This window comes from Saimiri boliviensis, chromosome 13 (assembly GCF_048565385.1).
Source record: "Saimiri boliviensis isolate mSaiBol1 chromosome 13, mSaiBol1.pri, whole genome shotgun sequence".
Taxonomy (NCBI): Eukaryota; Metazoa; Chordata; class Mammalia; order Primates; family Cebidae; genus Saimiri; species Saimiri boliviensis.
In genome coordinates, this window is record NC_133461.1 from 98,975,407 (window position 1) to 98,992,881 (window position 17,475).

At 48.4% G+C, this 17,475-nt stretch overlaps 1 protein-coding gene across 1 annotated transcript; it reads right to left on the reverse strand.

Moving 5' to 3' along the window:
• Nucleotides 1–8,413: 8,413 nt before the first annotated feature.
• Nucleotides 8,414–13,079, reverse strand: NKX2-6 (NK2 homeobox 6). Its single transcript, XM_003937177.3, has 2 exons — nt 12,642–13,079; nt 8,414–9,752 (listed from the first exon to the last, which is right to left on the reverse strand). The coding sequence occupies exons 1-2, from the start codon at nt 12,913–12,915 to the stop codon at nt 9,121–9,123; spliced, it is 906 nt and encodes a 301-aa protein (XP_003937226.1). The 5' UTR covers nt 12,916–13,079; the 3' UTR covers nt 8,414–9,120.
• Nucleotides 13,080–17,475: the final 4,396 nt, after the last annotated feature.

Genomic DNA, 17,475 nt, shown 5'->3' on the forward strand with positions numbered 1-17,475 from the left:
AAGCAAAGGAAACCAGACAAAAATAGTATATACCGTATGATTCAATGTATGTTTACTTTTGCCTGTTTCAAAAATAGGCAAAATGATGTTAAAAGTCAAGATAGGCCAGGTGTGGTGGCTCATGGCTGTAATCCCAGCACTTTGGGAGGCCGAGGTGGGCAGATCACGAGGTCAGGAGATCAAGACCATCCTGGCCAACATGGTGAAACCCCACCTCTACTAAAAATACAAAAATTAGCTGGGCATGCTGGTGTATGCCTATAGTCCCAAGTACTTGGGAGGCTCAGGAAGGAGAATCACATGAACCAGGGAGTCGGAGGTTGCAGTGAGCTGAGGTTGTGCCACTGCACTCCTGAGAAAGACTCTTTCTCAGAAGAAAAAAAAAAAAAACAAAAAGTCAAGATAGTAGTTTCCGTTGGGCGGTGCTGGCCATGAAAAGAGTACAAGAGAGTTTCTGTGGGGGAGGATATTCATATTCTGCTTCATGATCTGGGTCCCCATTATGTGGGAAATTCACTTTATGAAATTTTATCTGGCTATAGATGCATTATTTGTATACCTTTCTCTCTATAGTCTACACTTCAATACAAATGTATACAAATAAAGCAAATTGGCTAAAATTGATTTCTTCAGTCAAGTGGCTTACAGTTTTACTGGAGAACAATTAGGGAAACAGTCAACTACAATCCGAGGGTGAACTGTGTGCTACAGCAGGGAACAAACCATGAGCTGTGACAGCTCGGAGCACCCTGACTGGAGTCCTTGACTGGGTAGCTCAGAGGACTTCCTTAAGAGGTGACATTGAACTGGGCATGAAAGACCAAAAGAGGAAGACATGCCTTGTGTGTTTTGGAGAGCCAGAGTTTTGCTGACTGCAAACAGAAAGCATGCAGAAGCATTTGGTAGGAAATGAGACTGGAAATGTAGGGAAGAGATAGATTATTGAAGCTCTGTGTGTCTGGTTGAAGAACGAAGACTACACTGAAAGTCTTTTCATCAAGAAACATACTTTTAAAAAAAGTCCTATAGAAGCGTGAGGAGTGGCTTGGAGAGAAAATGGAATGGCTTGGCAGGGATGCCAGTTAGGAGAAATTGCACATGGTCAGGTGGGAGGTGATAACGTGGGGACCTAGCCTTCTTCTTTCTTGTTGCTCTGTTGTAATCTGAGATAGCTGCTACTGCTCTTGCCATTTCATCTGTATTCCAGCCAGCAGCAGGAGAGAAGAAAAGTGGAGGCTGTGTCATGGAGGGTGCTCCCCTCACATCTGCTTATATCCTTTTGGCTACAGTGTAATTATTTGGCTACCCTTCGCTGCAAAACGAGTAAGGAAAATGTAATCTTTAGCTAGGAGACTGTGTGCTTAACTAAAACTCTGGCATTCAATTACTGAAGAGGAAAGAGGGAAAACACACATTGGATGACAGCCAGACTGTCTCCCATCATAAGCATCTTTTGGACAGGCATCATAATGTAGGTATTCAATTAATAGAATGAATTATTGACTACAGTCCGAATAAATAGTTCCCTTCTGTGTGCTTCCGTGCGATGTTTATAATGCACGTCTTCTAGTTCTCTATGTGGTCTAATTAGCTATAGAGGTGCTGTCTCACCTGCGAGTTTATAATCTTCTTGAGAATATGACTAAATGTTCTTTGCATGCTCAGGTCTCTCTTGCTCTCTATGCTTCCTTTTCTCGGTGTATAGAAGAGCACTTTGCACTATGTAATAGGTCTCTAGTAAATATTTTTTAATGATACTGATCTTATATTCACCTACAATGCTTTATTCATTATACTTGCTAATTGAAGTTAAGTTGATCTACAGGAGAATGGTTGGAAGAAGCAAAGAACTTTCTTTTTCTCCATTGCTATAAATCCTGGCTGACAGATTAGAGTCCCTGTTATCAGGGGTCAGATAATCCCTGCCAAGAGCTAGGTCCCTTCTAGAGGACCTGACAGCTCAGGAACCAGTCAGAGCCCTAATGTTTAATGAAGACTTTGCGAGGTCATACAAAAAAGCCAACCAACAGTCACTCATTCATTTGATCAACCAACAAATGGCATGGGGCCCCTACTCTATGTTGGGCACAGGGAAAGTTGGATATACACAGGGCAGATCGATTCCTTAAAAAGAACAAACAACTGATTGTTTAAAAAGGACAACAGATGGCTGGGTATGGTGGCTCATGCCTGTAATCCCAGCACTTTGGGAGGCCAAGGCAGGTGGATCACCTGAAGTTGGGAGTTCAAGAACAGCCTGACCAACATGGAGAAATCCCGTCTCTACTAAAAATACAAAATTAGCCAGATGTGGTGCACATGCCTGTAATCCCAGCTACTCAGAGGCTGAGGCAGGAGAATCACTTGAACCCGGGAGGTAGAGGTTGTGGTGAGCTGAGATTGTGCCATTGCACTCCAGCCTGGGCAACAAGAGCAAAACTTTGTGTCAATAAATAAATTAAATAAATAAATAAAAATAAATAGGACAACAGACCTGGAGAGTCACTTAATTGTCATGGAGACATCCAGGGTACTCCAGGACTACATGCCAGAGGCACGTGACCCAACTGGGGCATTAAGACAGGCTCTCTTCCAGGAATGTCCAGGCAAGGCACCAGACGGCTCTGGGATGGGCTGGATATCGGAGCTGTGCAAGGGAAGGATCCCCTTTGGACCACTGAAGTCCTTGCTTAGGATTTCAATCTCTTGCCCTCAGATTTCAGGCAATTAAACTGGACTGGCGATGGGAGGAAGCAGGAGTCACTGTGACACAACGGGAAGGAGGCAGGCTTAGCTGAGAGCAGCCTACAAGGGCAGCCCCACAGGGACAGAGTCAGAAACACTCTGAGGTTCGTGCTCAGGGCTGCTGGGCATATCTTTGCTTTTCTTACAGTGGAATCTGGACTATGTCACTAAGACCACATCTTTCTCTTGGATTGTGTGGGGGTTGCTAGACGAGTCTAAACAGAGGGTCAGGGAGGAAGGCAGATGGGCTTCCCACGAAGCCCTCTTCCCACTGTGGGGGGAGGTGGAATTGAGGAGAAGAAACATTCAGGGGCTGATTGCTCCCCACTCGGAAGAGCTGGCCATTTGAAAGCTTGAATCAGTGTCCCCAGGGCTTCAAAGCACAGAGGAAAACGTGGACTGACCTAGGCAAGGGGAAGGTAGAAGCCTAGGGTCTCCACACGGTGTTGACCCACCAGTGTCGGAAGATGCTATTCTATCTGTCCCTTCCCTCCCCACCCTTTCTGGCACCTTGCTTCATAGTTCTCCCCTCTTCATGCTTTCCAAAGGGCTCCTACCTCTCATACATTTTGACTCAGCACAGAAAGAAAATGTCACTCAATAGTCTGATTTGAATGAGGATGAGAACTCCTTGTGGAGAATTCAGTGGCAGGAACACACGGCTAGAGGACAGAGGGCCCAGGGTCAATTCCCAGTTCTGTCACTAACTCACAGTGTTGCTGTCACCTTTCTGACCCTTGGACTCTTACTCTGTGGATGGGAGTAGTAATATATTCCCCCTTGCATGGACGGTAAGTACCAAACGCGATCATACCATAGTTCAAAGGATATGCCAGTGCAAGGCTGTTATTTGTTATATAAATAGAAATCTATCAGAGGATGGATGCTTGCCAGCAAGTCACAAAAGTGCAAGACAGCCCAGGACATATTCCAGCTACGGAATTCCGCTGGACCTGTGACAGGGTACCACCAACACAAATCTGTTACAATCTGCACTTGGAAACTCCCTACGTTTTCAGTAAAATACATACATTGAGATACATGCATCCAATTGGACACAATGTAGCAATGAAAACGAGCAAACAGAAGCTGCACTCGACAGTATGAACAAATCTCACAATATTAAGTTAACTAAAGGAAGCAAGTCATGAAAGAATACATGCACATTTGGGTGCTGTAGCTCCTGCCTGTAATCCCAGTACTTTGGGAGGCTGAGGCAGGAGGATTGCTTGATGCCAGGAGTTTGAGACCGGCCTATGCAATATAGCCAGACCCTGTCTCTACACAAAAAATTAATTTTAAAAAAATTAGCCAGGTGCAGTGGTGTGTGTCTGTAGTCCCAGGTACCTGGGAGGCTGAGGCAGGAAGATCTCTTGAACCCAGGAGTTCAAGGCTGCAGTGAGCTATGATTATACCACTGCACTCCAACCACAGTGAGAGCGTGTCTAAAAGCAAACAAACAAAAAATGGAAAAAGAAAAGAATATATGTAGTATGGTTCTACCTAGAGAACATTCAAAATCCGGCAAAATTAAACCATATTTGTTAAGAGTTGTGTTCATATGGGTAAATACAAAGAGAGAAGCCTGGTCAATCCATGAAGAGAAGCCTGTTCATTATTCTCTTTATTACTATTAAACAGAAGTCAAAGTAGCTGGTACCCCCTTTGGCGGGAGGAGGCGGAAAGGGATGGCATTCTGGAAGGTGTGTGGGAAGAAGGGCTGCTGGGGAGCTGGCATCCCACGTTTCTTGCTTTAAGTGGGAGTTCCGTCTGTGTTCACTTTACAGGTATTCTTTAAACTGTACATATGTTTTATGTAGTCTTCTGGATCTATGATCTATCTCATAATTTTAAAAAATTAAAGGCATCTGAAATCAATAGGGAGCCATCCCACATTAGAACAGCAGCCTCAGAGATCCATCTTCTCAATTTTATAGCTGTGGAGAATGAAGCCCAGAGAGGTTAGGAGGCTTACTCAAAGTCACAGAGCATGTTCTCAGTGGAACTGGGACTAGCATGAAACAAGTCCGAACTCAAGTTTTTCTACCTCCTCTGTCTCTGGACTCTTCTTCAGGGGAAGGGCAGGGAGGAGCACAGCTTTTAAGCCTGAGAGGTCCCTTGTTTTGTGAAAAATAAAAAGGGCCAGTTGGTGAGCCAGTAAAATAATAAAGAGCTGGTATAAACGTTGAGGGTTGTAAACACATTTCAAATGGAATTTTAAAAGATTTAAATATGCCATCCTCAAATCATAATAATGATTACGTTAATCATAATAATGACAACATTACAAAAAATAAATACCAGGAATCTCTGGCAAGTCTGTGATCTAGAATTAGACTCCATCTGCCTTGCAGATGGTATCAGGATGGAGCTGGCTTGGAGTGGGGCTGGGATGGGAAAGGAAAGACAGGGAGCCAGGAAGTCTGCAACTTTATTGACTTATCCACCTGGCCTAGGTGAGACCCCTAGCCCTGGGACAGTCAGGAAAGGAACCTCTGCTATCTCTCTGAGAGCTTTTTTGTTTTGTTTAGAGGTCAATTACTTCCCATTTGGGGAACTTGTGAACATTAAGAGGTGACTGGAGTGAGCGATGGAGATAAGAGGCTGATTGCTTACAGAGCGGCTCCCTGGTAAAAGCTCTGCAGAGGATAAGCAGTTGTCGGTAAGAGACACACAAAAAGGGGCAGCTTTCAGTGCAGAGGAGAGATTATGGAGACGGAAGACAGGCAGCTGGGGATGGGCCTGATGAGCTGGGAGAGCCATGCGTTTTAAAGTGATCGTGACAGGCAGAGAGTGGGGAGATGGGGGAAGAGAGCTTTCCTTCACTATCCTTTAGGAATGAATTCTTTGCTGTCCTGTGAATCTCAGACTTCCTTGCTGTGGTCTGAAGGAAAAGCCAGGTGGATTGTACGTGGACAAGGTTTTTGTTATAGGTTTTTTTTTTTTTTTTTTTTTTTTTTTGGCCAGCCAAATATAGATACCACATCAATCTGGGGAGCATAACAAAAAATGTGACAGGCAAATGGAACATCTAAAGGATCTTGGGTGTACATGTAACTGACACCCCTTCCCGCCTCCCACACCCCTTCAGCCAACTGAATGCAGTTGTTCTAGAGCTAGCTTGAATTATATCTCAAACTTCTGTAAAATATGGCTCTGGCTTTGGCATATACCTGTTTCTTTTCTCTATTCCAAAGTCCTAGAGCTTTCTTGGAGCCTCTCCCAGTAAACAGTGTCATTCCCATGGTAATCACCAGTATGAACCCCCATCCTCCATGTAGCTTTCTCTAGCACCCCAGCTTGGGCCGGATTTTCTTTCTGTCTAGAGTGAACTTAATGTCTGTCCTATTTGACATGCAGCATAAACCACCTTGTATTTTTAGATAACTTCCACGAGTTGGTCTTTGCTTTCCCAATTAGAAAATACATTCCTTGAGAGTGGCAGCCACATTTTATTTTTTTTTCTTGTGTCCCTACCAGGAATGTTCAGCAATAACTGAGTTACTGATGATTAAACTGAGCCTCTTTCTTTCCCCGTTCACTCTGACCCTTGACCCAACCACCCCTGACCTTCCTGTACCTCTCCCTGTGGTCACAGAGGTGTAGAGAAGGCATGGGAGTCTTTCATTCAGCCTAAATCCAGAGACAAGGTTATTTGAAACATCACATACCTAGTAACTGCTTCTTCTGTTACTATTCTATGTTAGGAGAGGGTGAGAGGTTAAAGGAAATAACATTGATTAATTTCCTACTCAGTACCAAGTACTTCTCAATCCAAACTACAGTGACCTATATTTTTGGGGTAGATATCTTACCTAGAGGATTTTAAAAAAATTAACATATAGCATTTTAGAATTTGATAATAGAAACATTTAATAAAACCCACTTAACCATTGAGGACTGAACAGATTATAACTCAGTGGCAGCGTTGGACTGAAACTCACCTGTCATGGATCTAAGGCAAGTGTCTGAGGGTGAGACCGCTGCTCCTGTTAGGAATGACCTAAGTGAAAGAAGACTGGCAGCACTCTATGACAATTCTCTTGAGATGGAGATTTTCAATATAATCTCCACTTTTTTTTTCCCCTCAGTTTTGTTGACCAAATTGACTCACTGATATTCCTAAATTTAAAATATGTATAATCACTTTTTAATCCTGGGGCACAACAGTATAATTGAAAGATACTGTTGGGGCCAGGCACGGTGGCTCATGCCTGTAATCCCAGCACTGTGGGAGGCTGAGGCAGGCAGATCACAAAGTCAGGAGTTCGAGACCAGCCTGGCCAACATGGTGAAACCTCATCTCTACTAAAACTACAAAAATTAGCCGAGCATGGTGGTAGAAGCCTGTAATCCCAGCTACTCAGGAGGCTGAGGCAGGAGAATTGCTTAAACCTGGGAAGTGGAGGTTGCTGTGAGCCGAGATTGCACCACTGCACTCTACCTGGCTAACAGAACAAGTCTCCATTGGTGGGGCAGGGGTGGAGGGGAAGGGGAAGAACGATACTGTGAAGTGTTTCTGAACACACTTTTATTAGCAGTGAACATGGATAAATAAGGGCTGGGCTCGATAACTCACACCTGTAATCCCAAGACTTTGAGAAGCTGAGGCGGGAGGATCACTTGAGCCAGCCTGGGCATCACAGGGAGACCCTCTCTCTACACAAACTCAAAAAAATGAGCTGGGTGTGATGGCATGCACCTATTGTCCCAGCTGCTTGGAAGGCTGAGGAGGGAAGATGGTTCAAGCCTGGGAGATGCAGGCGCCAGTGAGCTATGATAATACCATGCCAATACACCCCAGCCTGGGCAGCAGAGCAAGACCCTAGCTCAATTTAAGAAAGAAAGAAAGAAAGAAAGGAAAGAAAGAGAAAAGAGATACGTGGTAAAAAACCAAAGGAGAGAAAACGTAAGAAAATGATAGTAAAAAAAATTAATTACTACTCTTTTTAAGCTTAAACAAATATACACTTTAAGGGATGAAAGCTATCAACAGTCAGGTATAGTTTACATACCCTCAAGCAGTCTGCTTCTCACTTTAGTAAAACAACCAGGCCATATGAGAAATGAGAAAATTCAGGGGTAGTACATTGGAATTAAATATGGGAATTTATCAAATAAGAGAATTTAACCTTTGATAAGTCAGTAGTCCTGCGGGATGAATAATTAGAGTTTTCATTATTTAAAAATGCAATCCAAGGGGGAATAAAGGCCAGCTTTTCCTACTAAATTTTCTATAAAATCTGTCTTACCAAACACACAGTTTTGTATTTGATCCCATGTCCGTATGAATAAAATGAGTCTGTTTTCATTCTTGAATTTGCGTGACCTCAGATATATGGGGGTGAAGATGTCAAAATTTCACAATTTTAGAAAGCCTAAAGGTCAGGCTTTCTACTCATCTTTTTATGACTTTGGGGGGCACTTGGAGGTCTGTTTACCTGGCACAGAACTTAGAAACTGCTGATGCGCCAAAGAAAACCTCCAAAGAGGGAGAGAGGAGTGCGAGGGAACAAATCAGGAAACCTACTTCCAGGACTGAATCGGTTTTGTTTACCTGGCACTTCTGGGCTTCATTTCTACTTTAATTAGAAATTGTTTCAAGGTAATGGCAAATATCTGTTCTAGCGGGCTACACACACGCAACCACACACACACTTAGGCCGCGTATTTATTGGAGATGCTGTGCTGTACAAAGAGATAAAATGCATGATAGTGAAAGGGACCGGAATGTGGAGCCTACTTCCAGGAGAGCAACTGTGGCCAGAAAAGAGCATTCCTCTGGATTAACAGAGTCCCCACGGGAGCAGCCTTGCCGGATGTTTAAACCCCACAGAAGGAGGCTCAAGGCAGGTACTTCTCCGTGAACCTCCTGGATCCTCAAGTTCCCGGCTTTTCAGCTCCCTTTCCGCACTCTGGTCCTCCTCTCTTTCTTCCCGCTCCTGCTGTCATTAATTGGGGGTTGGTAGGCCCGCTAGATCACCATCTCCATTCAACGGCAATGCCCCGCGGCCAATGCGTACACATTCAAGAGCCTGTCAGGCCCCTGGTGTTGAAGTCCCAAAGGTCACGTGCCTCACTCAGTACTGCTCCCACACCCTAAACTGCCAGCCAGCCGCCGTTTTCTTCAGTCCCTGTGTAGCTTGGTGGGTGACCGGTGGAGAGGTCGCCTTTTGAGGGAAGAACGTCCGAGGCAGGGCCTTTAGCTGGGTGACTCTGGTGCAGATCGCAGTTGCAGAGACCGCCCCGGAAAGAAGCGCCATTGAGTAGCCGCTACCCTCCACCGCCGCGTCCCCTTGTCCTTGCCACGACCTGCGGGAGGAGGGGAGGGCACCGAGCTTCTGGCCCTGGTGGGCAGAGTAAGGCGGAGGCGCCTCACCAGGCCCTGACGCCCTGCAGCGTGGCTGCCAGATGTCCCTGCGGAGTGGCACTCGGGCCACCGGGTCCGAAGCCCGCGCTGCTCAGTGATGTGTGTGGCGCAGGACCCGAGGGCCCGCCCGCGTAGCAGCCACCGTAGCCTGCGCCGTAGGGTGCTCCGGTGTGCCCTCCGTAGCAGGAATAGGGCGACACCACGGCGCCGTAGGGGCTGGGGAAGGCGGGAGCGCCCGGGCCGGGGCCCAGGCAGGGCTTGCCATCTCTCACCAGCACCGGCACCGCCACCCGGCGCGGCGCTAGAGGGTGGCCGGCTAGTTCCAGCGACTTGTCCTGGCGCTGTCTCTTGCACTTGTAGCGTCGGTTCTGGAACCAGATCTTGACTTGCGTGGACGTGAGCTGCAGCGCGCTGGCCAGGTGCTCGCGCTCCGGCGCTGACAGGTACCGCTGCTGCTTGAAGCGCCGCTCCAGGGCCAGCACCTGCGCCTGCGAGAAGAGCACGCGCGGCTTCCGCCGCTGCCGCGCCTTGGGCTGCTCCGAGCGGCCACCCCGCACGCTGTCGCCGCTGTTGCCAACGCCGCGCTCTGGCACCCTGGTCCCGCCGCGGAGGGGTGAGGCTGCGCTCAGGCCGGGCTCTAAAAGCACAGGAAGGGACACATCAGCGCCCAGCCTAAGGCTCACCTGAGCAGTTCCTACTTAGTTTTCAAGACTCCCCTCTCCCTGGAAGGCTTCACCCTGCGCCCTCCTCCTCCCTCCTACTGCGCCCCCAACCCTGTGCCAGGGCTGTCTCAATGTCCTTTCCTTCCATGCTCTGCCACTTTTATATGGTGCTTCTGGAACGGAAATTGTGAGGCCCTGTGGTCCCCGGTGTGTGCGTCCTTTTCCAAAAGGTAAACTCTGGATAAAGGGTTAAGGCAGCTCCATTTGCTTCTTAGAATGTGTGTGCATGGTGGCCCAGTTTGGTAAACGTTCGCTGTGAGGAATAAGTGTGCGTGGGGGTGACTATCAGATTGGGGAGACTTTGGACCCTTCTTGGAAGTAAAGAATGAAGGAGAAGAAACAGGTAGGGGAAGAGGAGGAGGAAGAAGAGGAGGAGGAAGAGGATGAAGAGGAAGTAAGAAAAGAAAAACTGAGAGAAGGCTGGGTGCCAAGAAGGTGCGGACTCGGTGACAGGCTCTCCGGAGGCTCCCATCTGCCTCATTTTCCTTTGCAGCCCCAAGCACACTGCACGAAACCCGGCTCCAAGTCTAGGAGCAGGAGCCTTGAGTGTCTCCTGCCTTCACCCCACTTTTGCGCACACTCTTGTCTTCCTGATGAAGTACTCCACCAGCACCAGGGATGCATCCCAGCTTTCTTGGATGTGATGCTTTTAACCCAAATTAACAATATATGATGAAAACAAAATATTTCCTGGCTCCTGATTCTAGGCTCAGAAACTGAAGTTCTCTTTGAGAGATGCATAAAGTTGAGGTCCGCATTTGGCTTCTTAAAAAGTAGCCTCTCCCTCCTTTAAGGTCTTTCTGGCAAGTAGGTGGTGTGGGCTTCACCCTGAAGTCCTCCATTCACCCAGGGCGACCTCTACAGCTGAGACTGTGCCCACCAAGAGGCAGCATTTTCTTCCCTTCTCACCTCTCTACTGTCTGGGTTTAAGCCGCGTTTGACCCTAACGGTGGATAGAAAGGAAACGCTGAGTTTTCATGGGATCTCATGCCAGGAGAAAACCAGGAGCACGGAGGGGGTGCAAGTTCATGGCAAGAGGGGACAAGGACAGGCCTATTTAGAGCCATTGCGATTGAAACCAGACTCCTAATACCCAAGGCACTGGCATGATCTCCTGAGGGATGGAGCTGTTTGGTATTTAAAGTTTGAGTAAAGAACGACTTCCTTCAGAGATGCCTGTGCTCAGATAAACTGAGGCCATCTCCCCTAGCAAAGAGGAAAACTCCTGAGGAGGGTTTGTTTTCTTAGCACAAGGAAAGGGAACAACTGACCTTCAGCCAGGGTGCAGAGCAAGGAAGACCCCATTTGAAAGTCACAGACCACGCAGGCGCTGGGGCTGCACAGAACTGCAGGACACACCAGCACTCTGCGCTCTCCTGGTCACAGTCCTGGAGTTCTTGAGGGTGAGGTGGGACGGTTGTGATGGAGAAGGGCGTGAAGCCCACTGAAAGTGCCTTTCCCATCCGGATTGCCACCGCAGCCCCGGGGCTCAGTTCCTGGAGCCGGCCTTGGTTCCCTCCTCGGCAGCGTCCACGGCTGCAGCGGAAGAGATGCGCCCAGGATTTGGTTTCCAGGGGGAGGAGGAAGGCTCCGCAAATACCATGGGCTTCGAGGAGACTGCGGTGGTCGAAGGAACGTGATCCTTTGTCAGCAGAGCCGAAGTGATAACCGAGTTGGCTGCCCAGAGCCAAGAGAATTTAGAATCCGCTGCAGAAAACCTATCAGCTTCTTGGCAGACACAGCAGATAATGTTGTCCGGCTACTGGAATTAGTGAATAACTGGCCTGCAAGCCAGTGAATAACTCCGATCTAGCCCCTTGATTTATTTCGTTAGTTTGTGCCTTTAATGAAGGCGTCACGGCACAGTCTGGCAGAGGAGGTCTGTCCTGCGGGGCGCTACCTGGGGCCCGGGCGTTGAGAAGGCCGAGCGTGGTGCTGAGGTTTGGAGAGAGGAAGGTGGCGTTTTCATCCCTCCAACTGTCCGGCCTCTGCAGCCAAAGCCTTCCGGATCGATGCAACACAGCTCCCCGCCAGCCCCTTCCCTACCAGCTGCTGGACACAGGTGCGTGGGCCTCTCCGCAGCCTGGCGTGTGGTTGCGCCTTCGGATTTAGGAGACGAGACTCGACCAGAGACGTGTCCCAGGGCAGAGGAAATCCTGGTGGCCTTTAACATTCTCCCTGACGTGGAGAACCCTGCGCCAACAGGGCCTTCCACTTGGGAAGAATCAAATGCTATCCAGTCCCCAGCTCCCGTCTTCCAGAAGAAGAATCTATGAGGAGGCATAGGCGGCCGTGGCCAGGCCCGCAAGAAAGGGCCTAGTTAGGAGTGGCCTCAGAGCCACGAGGGTTCCACTGCTTTGATGGCCACATTCTTTTGCAAACGGTTTTGGGGTAGAGAGATACCAGGGTGATGACAGGGAAGCGCCGTGGTGACTGGGACCGCTAAGACTCTGCGGAGGGTTTCGCTATGGAGATGAGAAGGTGAAGGTTCTGGGCACTGTGACTGCGAGTGGGAGCGATGCGTTTGTGGGAATCAGAGGAGTGGATTTCGGAAAAGTGAATCCTTAAGATTCAGGGCCTTAATTTCGTTAGGGGCGTGTGAAACACACTGGTTATCAGGAGAGGGTGGGAATGGGGTTCAGAAGCCTTTTTTTTTTTTGAACTCCTCAAGTGAGAGAAAATGGGGAGAGAGTCTCGAACCCAGGAGATAGGAGGCGCGTTTTCCCCACGCAACCGTGGATCACGCCCCCTCCCCACCCACCCATATTTCCCCTGTAGGACACAAGACCTGAGCGCTTACTCACGTGGCTCCCCAATCCGTTCCCCGTCCATCTCCAAGACTGCCTCACAGGGACTCCCAGGAGGCTCCGATCCATCCTGCCTTCTGTCACCTCCACCGCCACCAGCGTTGTGAACCTCTGACCCTCGCAGCTCCCGATCCATTCGCAGGTACTGAAAATTTTCCGGGGTCTTCCGCATCCGCGGGTGAGGAGAAGCCGCGGAACCGCTCTGCTCACGCTCCAGCCGCAGGATGTCTTTGACCGAGAAGGGGGTGGAGGTGACCGGGCTCAGCAGCATCCCGAAGGCGGATGGGGCGGGGCCGAGGAGTGCCTGGTCCTGTTGAGGCGCCGCACCACGAGTTTCCCGTCCTGTCGCTGCAGGGTCCGCAGACAAACCCAAGCTCTGGGACAGACGCCCAGAGTCCCAGACCGCGCCTTCCTCTGGGCCATCCCGGCGGGCCCGGGTCCAGGGCCGGGTGACGCGACCGTAGCCTCCCATTGGTTCTAGCAGAAACCACGTGCTAACCCTGCACCTTCCTCCCCCAGCGCTTTCTTCCCGCGCGCCCGTCTAATCCTCTCCGGTCCGCAGTCGCCTTCCTTGGAGGTTTGGTTCTTATTGACGGTTCTCAAAAGATAAGAAAACGTGGAGAGAGAGTGCTGCGCGCGGCTCGGATCTTCGTCAATACGGTACTACCAGGAACTTCCGAGGTCAACCTAGGGTCCACGGGGACCCTCCTGGTGGACGTGTGGGGATAGGGGGTGGAGTCGTTTCTGTGCAACCCGATCCGGTCCATGCAGCTTGGTCTTAGCTCAACTCTGCATTCTTATGGCGGAGGAAAGCTAAGCCAGAGACAGCTGGGGGCTCGCGGGATTTGAGATGCCCACTGGGATCTTACGAGCGAGCGCAGAGGACGGACCGCCTATACTGAGGTGGAAGCCTGTCTTCGAACCGAGTCCAGGTCTGCGGAGTCTCTACCCGCCACTTCCCAGGAGCAGCGTCTCAGTCCCAAGACCGAGGAATGGGTGTAGGGGCTACATCTAGGGAGCCCTCGGCCTTTTAGAGGGCTTCCAGAATGGTGGGAGAGAAGGGAAGGCCATCGCTGAGTGCCAAGGGGTCAGAGGGGGTCTACCGTTGCCCTGGCGTCCCCATGTTCCTTCTCTTCCTCACGTGTATCTCCTTAAAGCGGATTGCCTGGAGCGTGCCAGCGTGCGTTCGTGTATAAACGCGGCGCCCGCCGCAGGGCTGGGAAGATTTGAATCGCACCAAATCTCCTGAAAAGGCCCTCGGATACAGTGGGCACCGAGTGAATGGGGCAGTGTGGTACAGTGGTTACAACACGGTTATAGCGCCAACAGATCCAGCCCCTGCTGTTACGACTCAGGGGGCCTGGATCAAGGAAACGTGATTTGCTGTCAGCACAGAATCGAAGGAGGTTTAAAAGCCGTGTTTTAATCACAGTGAGATTTCTTTAGTGTTCTTTTGGGGATTTCAGATCTTTTTTTTTTTTCTTTTTCCTTCCTTCCTTCCTTCCTTCCTCTCCCTCCCCTCCCCCCCCTCCTCCTTCTTCTTTTGAGACAGGGTCTGTCTCTGTCTCCCGGATAGGAGTGCAGTGCCCAGATCATGGCTGTAGTCTCTTCTCCGGGCTCACTGATCCTCCGACCTCAGCGTCCTGGGTAGGAGGGACCACAGATGCCACTAAACCTGGCCATTTATTTATTGTAGAAATGGGGTTTAACCATGTTGCTTAAGCTGGTCTTGAACTCCTGGGCTCAAGCAATGTGCCCACCTCCCCACCTCGGCCTCCCGAAGTGTTGGGATTACAGGTGTGAGCCATCTCACAGGCCTCAAATGCTTCTTAAACCTTCTTATGTGAATTCAATGTTACAATAGCTGTTTGGATATTATTATCTCCTGAAATCCAGATAAACCCAACTCATCTCCCCAGGCTAATGGGTGCAAAATTGCTTACAAAGATTTATGCAAAATCTCAGCAAATCTGATCGTTCAGCTACCAAGTAATGATTTCTTATGCATGGTAACATTTAATCTTTACATCAAAGCAATACCCAAATGTTTTCAGCGCGCGCTCTCTCTCTCTTCCTTTCTTTCTCTCTCTCTTTCTTTCTCACCAGATCGGAGAAGTCGCCCAGATCGTTCACCGAATTGCAGGACCAGACTAGCCTGTAAACCAAGACAATAAATCTTTTCTTTTTCTTTTTGAAATAGACATCCTTTGCTCTTAGAGATCTCAAAATCTTGTGATGACCCATACATTTATTTGGATTTTATTTTTCTGATAAAAGTAATCATGGGCACCTTGGAAAAAGTGAAGAAAAGTTAAAGGAAAAAATCCATCCAGGGATAACATTTTCGTCCACCTTCTTCTCTTTATTTTTATATGAGCTTATAGTGTATATGTGAGTTTGTATATGTTTAAATTTCTATCATAATCATGTCTAGTTCATATTTAGAATTTTAAAACAAATATAATTGAAAATAGCAATCTAATATTTCATGTTATGGATAGACCATAATAGACTGTATTTATATTTTAGATATTATCTTTTTTCCCATCAATGTAAATAAGGCCTTATTCTTGTACCTTTAATTTTCATCCTTGTCAGTGTTTTCTATTATTTTCTCAGGACACCTGTAGAAGAAGCATCAATGAGTCAAATATTTTAATGCTTATAAGACATGCCATTCCAGGGCTTCCTAGGAAAACAATATTATTGTACCTTTACCCCGGAAGTGCAGGCGAGCGCCTGGTCGATGGGTATTTACAGTTACCATCGGACACCCACGAGAGACCCTGGACTTAGAGCATTTCCGCGGTTCGAGCTCCACCCGTCCCAGGGGATACTGGCAGCTCGCTGGTTCTCCCCTTCCAAGTGCTAGAGGCAGAAAGTAGGGCGACCCCGGGTAGAAACAAGCCTTAAGGCACAAACTGCCAGCACTTTATCACCTGGTGGAATTCTCCCTGCGGACAGTCGCACTCTACCTACATCGTAGAGAAAGGACATCTTGGGGGGGCTTTGGCGTCGGAAGCCTTGAGTTCAAATCTTAGACTTAGGTCCCCAGCCGTGCCCTTGCTGGCTAGCTGCGACCATCAAATGAGATTTTTTTGAGGTGGAAATGCTTTCTAACCCCTCTCGAGCGGTGGAAACGCCTCGCTTGGACCGGAGTTCAGGTCTGCGGAGCAGCGACCCGCCGCTTTCCAAGAGCGGGGTCTCCAGCGGAGCGAGTACTTGTTACCGAAAGGGTTGTTTCCGCTCAGGCTCTGCGCTCCCGGCGCAAACCTGGGGAGAAGGGTCCCTGCCGTGCTCCCACCCCTGCAGGGAGCGAGGCGGTCCTTCTGCGCCACGGGGCGGGAATTTGCAGTGTCCTGCACTCTGGTTTCAGCTCCCGGAGCTCTTCGCTTGCTTGGGTCTCGCCCTCTCTGGGTCACCTCTCGGAGGGGTCTGGCGTCCCTCCTCCCTTCAGCGCCCGGAGAACTGAGAACTGCCCGCTCGCAGGCGGACAGTGGAGCGGGTACCTCGAATCTCCCGGTCAGTTTTAACAGAGGCGCCAGTGAAGGGCCATTTGCCTAAGCGATTGGGGCCCAGGACAGCCGGGAAGAAACTAGGAGGGGCTTTGAGAGCAGAAAAGCCGGGAAGTCCAGAGACTTTCAGGCAGGATTCCCCGCAGCCCCAATAGCGTGGTGCGGGGAGGGGTGTGTGTGTGTATGTGTGTGTGTGTCCCCCTTGCTCGGGAATGGAGACATTGTGGTCACCTCTGTTCTTAAGTCAGATGGAGACGGTCGTGCTAGAGGTGTAACTGATCCGCTTGGTCCGCAGAATGTTTTAAGCGCCTACCATGTGTCAGCTCTGCCCAAGCCCTGGCGATACTGAGAAAATGAGGGGTCTCAACCCTCTATCTGAACCTGCGTTCTTGCATAGAAGACAGATTTTAAAGGATTCCTACGCAGCGTGTTACCTTGCACAATCAGATGGAATTTGTACACTATATTTATTGAACCTGTTTGTATCCATGGTTAACGAAAGTCCTTATTTCCTGTTTCTTTCACTCTTCTAAAACGAAGGGATTCCCTCCCCACTTCCTACTCATGACCGTTAGCATAGGGCTTCATAATCTTATACTCTAGAGTGCATAATAATAATTTTAAAGTAAACCCTCTTAAAATGACTCAGTAAATTTTCTCATTTTTTGGAAATGATGGCTTTAGCTTAGTCATCTTTATTTTACAGATAAAGAACACAGAGGTTACATATGGTCCAAGATCACACAGCTGTCGAATAGCAGAGGAAAGTCAGAATCCAGGTTTTCTCACTCAATCCTGGGGCCACTGCTCTGCACTTCAGTGGCCCTGCTCCCACTTCAGTTCCCTCTAGAGTAGAAATGATGAGTTGAAAAATAACTGGGAACGACTTAGCAAACAGACCTAGATTATTTCCTGTATAGTTTCCTTTTTTAAAAATTGTGTATTTGCATCTCATCTCACTGGTTTTCAAAATAACTCAAAATACAGCCAATAGTATAAAGGAGTTATGACTTCTAGTTTATACATGAAGGAAACAAGAGAAAGAAATGTTAAGAAATTTGTTTGAGACCACATCTATCTCACGATTTCCCATATGGTGTTCTTTCACAGACTAAGATGAATGCATTTATTTGGTAATCACCTTTTATGTTTCTCCTTACCTCTTGGCTCAGTACATGTTAGTACACTTCCTCCATAGAAAAATATATTCAACATTTTTAAATTTCAGCAAAACTATTACTTCATTATGTTCTAAATTATTCTATTCAATTCAGAAGATATTTTCTGAGAGTGCCTATTACATGGAAAAGGTCGTG

Coding starts and splice junctions, on each gene's coding strand:
- NKX2-6 (XM_003937177.3), bottom strand. CDS start 12,915: ATGCTGCTGAGCCCGGTCACCTCCACCCCCTTCTCGGTCAAAGACATC. Junction 9,753..12,641: donor GGAACGGATTGGGGAGCCAC/GTGAGTAAGCGC, acceptor CTGTGCTTTTAG/AGCCCGGCCTGAGCGCAGCC.